The 5270-nt window shown below is 31.8% G+C and overlaps 1 protein-coding gene across 1 annotated transcript in view; it reads left to right on the forward strand.

The window, feature by feature from the left end:
* Window positions 1-3771, forward strand: part of LOC106476499 (flotillin-2-like) — a 13709-nt gene extending 9938 nt beyond the window's left edge. The window contains exon 7 of the mRNA XM_013937157.2: window positions 766-3771. Within this exon, the coding sequence (XP_013792611.1) occupies window positions 766-795 (30 nt within the window). The 3' untranslated portion in view covers window positions 796-3771. The remainder of the gene's footprint in view (window positions 1-765) is intronic.
* Window positions 3772-5270: the final 1499 nt, after the last annotated feature.

Below are 5270 nucleotides of genomic sequence, written 5' to 3' on the forward strand. Positions count from 1 at the left end.
AAACCGATATGGTGATCATTTTTTAACGTGGCTACCAGGTGCTGATGAAACCGATATGGTGATCATTTTTCACCTGGTATTTATGAGCTGGTACTGAGAATCATTAAAAGTTTCATGTTTTTTGTCTTATGAAGGTACAGATAATATTACACTTACTGGTACAATAACCTCATTAACTCTTTCAGCACAGGCTTGATCCCTGGGACTGACCTTGTAACCATTTTGTGATTGTTATAGTTTTCATGCTATAACTTTTAAATACGTAAGCGTACGTTCACGAAATTTGGCAGATTATCAATCAACATTACGATGCTTTCATAAACAAAATATCAGATTTTTTTAATAAGTCTTAAGGTTTGTTAAGCAATGTTTTTCTCATGCCTTTTTTCTTTTTTTTTTGCATGTTGCCTATCGAACATCCAAAATCCTTATGATGTCCAAATAGTCAAACATTTCTTAAGAAATAAAACTATATTTTATCTTTTATTTTCAATAATGAATCTCTGTACGGGTTCGGTAGATTTGACCGATCTCATAATCACCATAAAATAATTTTGAAATATATATATTATGCCCTTTTCATTCTAGAATGACTACAAATTATAACAAAAAACAACACAAATGTTTAGAGAATAACCTGATTAAGACAGAGAAGTCACAGTAGCATACTGATACAATAACCTCATTAAAAAAGCAAAGAATTAAGTTGTTATAAACAAAAAAATGTGTTCCTAGAAGAATCCTGCATTTTTTTTTTCCTTTCAGGTGTTGTCGAAGATACCCGGTGCAAAGTGATCCACGCTCGTCGATCAAACCTCGTGCAGTAGCAAAGGTTTTATTAGTCTGATGTTGATGTTCTGTCAAGTGTTAATTTGGTTTGTCGTACTGGTTAATAAAGCCAGAGAAAATAAGCAACTTACAAAAGTTTCCATCACTTTGATTGCCACACATGGGTACAAAACTATTTACTTCAAAATGCTGCCATGTTTTACGCAGTGCCTCTGTCATATCCTAGCAGCTAGAAGATGAAATATCTTGTGTTATATTGTAATGCATGTCGTTTTTATTATTCTAAGGCCAGTTTTATTATTTTTGCACTTACTTCTTTGGAAATATACACAACATTGTACGAATATAATTTCAAATACTAAATAGTTATCTTGTTGAAGAAAAGCTCCAGAATATGGGGTGATAAGTCACTGTTAGGTTATCCATAAATTTTCACCACAGCAGGCCTTATTAGAATAAATCTGGCTTATTAATGACTAGGTCACATGACCCACAAGTAAGTTTTGAGGAGAAAGACTTTTTCTTGTATGGAAAACCTGACTTTTTAATAGTATTAACTGAATCTTATATTTTCACCAGAAATGTTACTGGATCCACTCAAATTTTCAAAATATTTCTAATGAATATACAGAGATTATTTTTATTTATATCTCAAAATTTTTCTTTCTTATTTTACCAAAAAAAAAAATATATATGTATATATATATTGTATTAGTTTATATTTCTCGTTGATATCTTGGTTAACGGACATATACTCTTTCTATACAATAAAAAATTTCAGATGTTCAGAAACAATCTGGTTCATTAAAAGGTCATTTATTATAACTTTTTAATGTTTCTTGTTTTTAATTTTACAGATAGCATTATAATTTTACTTCAGTATATTACTCTTTATAAAGATCATTTGTTGTTGTTGTATTTAAATGTTTCAGTATTTTTGATTTTGCGGTCTGTATGAAAAGGAAACTACGTTTCGCTCGCGTTTTTAAATCTGTAATCATCCACGTGTGATTTTTCCGCATGAAACCGTACGCTTTATGAAACTTAAAAAGAACAAACTTTTTCTCAGTAAGTTTTAATGTTCACATGAGCTTTGTATATCGTTAACGGGCCTTGATAATCTTTAATCTCTTCTCATGTAACTTCAGAAACACCAGATACTCCTAAGTGCCGGGTTTTAGTTATATGTGCTTGTCAATTTCTGATAGAGAAATTATAAAAATTTAATCTTCTTAATGCTTCTCTTAACTTAAACCAGAAATATATGGAGGAAGTATAAAATAAAAGGAATAAGAACAATTAAAGCAAGAGAGAGAGAGAGAGGTGGTTTGTCTGGGACAAATAAAATGACACACTATTTAGCCGAAACAACTGACATTTGAAAATAAAACACTGGAAAAATAACAGCAGAAAACCAAATAAAAGAACCAAAAAAAAAATAATGGTTTTTATCTTTTGAACAGATACCATACCAGGCCTTTCCAAAAACAATATCTTTTTATCTTCTTTGTTCAGCATGTAATTAAAATGCAACAGTTTTTATGACTGTGTTTTATTCACTTGTCTTAGATAAGATTGTTTTAATTGTGTCTTAGCTTTACCCGCCAGGAAGATCATTTAGTCTTTTCTTTTAACTGTAAGTTTAGAACACTTAGCATAATACGAGTTTGTTAACTTACAGCTGAAACTGCTGTGTGGAAAAAAAAACAAACAAAGATCCCGATCCTTCAACAGATAATATCCTTTGTCATTAATTAAAAAATTATAATGTTATTAATGGGTACCTCTCAGGGTTAGCGGTATCCTCTTTCTTCAGCCACTTGTATACATATACCCACGTCTCATCATTACAGCTAACTTCACTTTAAATGAAATATGTTTACATAATAATAGTAAGTTTGTGGCAAAGAATGACAGTTGAAGTTTAAACATATATATATATGTGTGTGTGTGTGTGTGTACCAGTACGTGGAAAATTATCTTTACAGTTTATTAGAGGCCATTGTAGATATTGTTTTTGTTAGCAAAGTTGTCAGATAATAAGTTTTATATGAATAGATTTTATGAATCAGATTTCATTGATTTTATCAGATCTCAAAGTCGTACTGCTTACAGTCTACTCCAAAAATGCCGTTTCTCAAATGCTCTCAGTCTTTAATCAACTAGTACAAATTAGAAGTTGTATCCAGTGAGACTTTTTTTTCATGGTTTTGTACCTCAGAATATTAAACACAGATTTTTACACTGAAAATGTATGCCTGACATAAAGTTAGTTGTTCAAAAAAAAGGTGTTAGTTGTATTGAACATGTGATTAACATTTGGTGTGTTTTTTTTTGTATACTGTTTGTCTGATTACTGAGGAATCAAACAACAACTAGAAATGTCCAATTTGTTCAGGGAGCTATTTCATATTGTGTGTACGATAAACTTTGATTATGTTTGTTAAATTTGTGTACACCAACTCATTTAGACTACATTATAGATAAATTTTTGAATTCGAAAACAATGTATTGTCTACTGTAACAGGTTGTATTTACGTGGAATATCTGTTTTCTCTGAAATAAAAATACAAAGGGAGTTTCGTGTAAAGTAATTTATCCGTAACGAAGCTTTTTCTCTCTCTTCGCGATGAGATGTTTCTATCTCGTCAAATGTTAATTATTTGAATGATAAATAACCCACAAGTCTGATTATAGTCCAAGTAGAATTCCATGTCTATTGGTTGTATTCATATATTGTTGCACGTCAGCAGGCGTGTGTCTAATTGTCGGTTTTTAATTTTCAGAGAAGAGGTTTTTTTTTTTTGTTCTGTGCTAGTCTTAAGTTGTGTGTGATTTTAAAGTTATTTAAAATTTTTGCTACTCTACTTTCAACATGGTGTAAGCTTAAATTCAGCCTTTTTATTATATGTGTATCTATAACTGTGAAATATTTGGCAGTGTCATTGCTTCATCGTTTTAATAAACATTTTGGATCTTGCATTGACTTTACTTCCTCTGTTTTAATATTTAGAACATAATACAGTTTCGGTTACTATGAACTAAAACGCTGGTTCGTTAAACAATATTAAAACAGGGTTAAAGATATGTGTGTGTTGGTTTTTCCTGTGGTAAACAAATGACAACATTGGACTGCTGCTAAAGAAAAATGGAGCTTATAAAAAGAAATAACGGTACAGATTTTTCTTTTCATTATCTTGTTAGAATTAGGAAACTCATTTACTTGTACTGGATAAAGAATCTTGGACCGTATCAGTTTCATCAGCACCTGGTAGCCACATTATAGTTATGGATTCCTTCGTATTGTTATACAAGATATGGAACAATTATACACGATAGTTATAGATAATCCATTACAGAAGCATTTGCGTCTTTGTTTTAATGATGAAGATTTAAAAAAAAAGAAAAATTGGGATGACAATTGGCCATCCGCCTCATTTATTGAAATCCAGTGAGGTTAGAGCGGCGGGTTTCTGTGCTCCTTTTGTCTGTTTGCTTAGAATTGTATAAACTAGCTATTTTATTTTTCATCGAACTTTTATTTTTATGTGAAATCATATAGACAGAACTTAAATTGGACAGAAATACACATGATCTGATAAAAGCTGCCATGCAGATGGCAAAAGTTTTTCGTTAGAATTTTCAGGTACACAAGAAATCGGTCAAAACCTATGTAATTTTGCCCCCTCCCCCTTTTTTTTTCCGTGAAAATAAAAAAAATTACTCATATCTGCCTTTCAAAAGACTTATAAATTATTGGTCAGTAATTTGATTTCTACAAACATTGCCTCTATAACTGTAATGACTAGACCAGTTAAGTTCATGTTGGTCATTTCGTGAAATATTAACACTTGTATATGGGATCTAAGTATATCATGAATTGACAAGTTTGTATGTTAACTGTCTGTAGTTTTGATCAGTGTTAAAGTGGAGCAGTAAATAATGTGCCCCAAATTTTACTCGAGAGTATGTATACCCTTGTGCCCCAAATTGTACTAGAGAGCATGTAGACCGTTGTGCCCTATGTTGTACTGGAGCATGTAGACCCTTGTGCCCCATATTGTACTGGAGCATGTAGACCCTCTGTGCTCCAAATTGTACTAGAGAGCATGTAGACCCTTGTGCCCCATATTGTACTGGAGAGCATGTAGACCTTTGTGCCCCATATTGTACTGGAGAGCATGTAGACCCTTGTGCCCCAAATTGTACTCGAGAGCATGTAGACCCTTGAACAATTATACACGGATAATTCCTTTGTATTGTTATACAAGAATCTTGTCCTTTATAAAAAAAACCAAACACAGCTCCTGAGAGCTGGAGTGATATTAGAAAGAAACATCACTGTACATATTACAGGAGATAAGCTATCTGTTAGTTGATACTATTCTTATAGGCCTATAGTTTCTTATCTAAATAGTGGTACTGTATTATCAGCTATTGTTACTTATTAGATTGAACAATGACACTTTCAGTAAAAGAGG

This window comes from Limulus polyphemus, unplaced genomic scaffold (assembly GCF_000517525.1).
Source record: "Limulus polyphemus unplaced genomic scaffold, Limulus_polyphemus-2.1.2 Scaffold10734, whole genome shotgun sequence".
Lineage (NCBI taxonomy): Eukaryota > Metazoa > Arthropoda > Merostomata > Xiphosura > Limulidae > Limulus > Limulus polyphemus.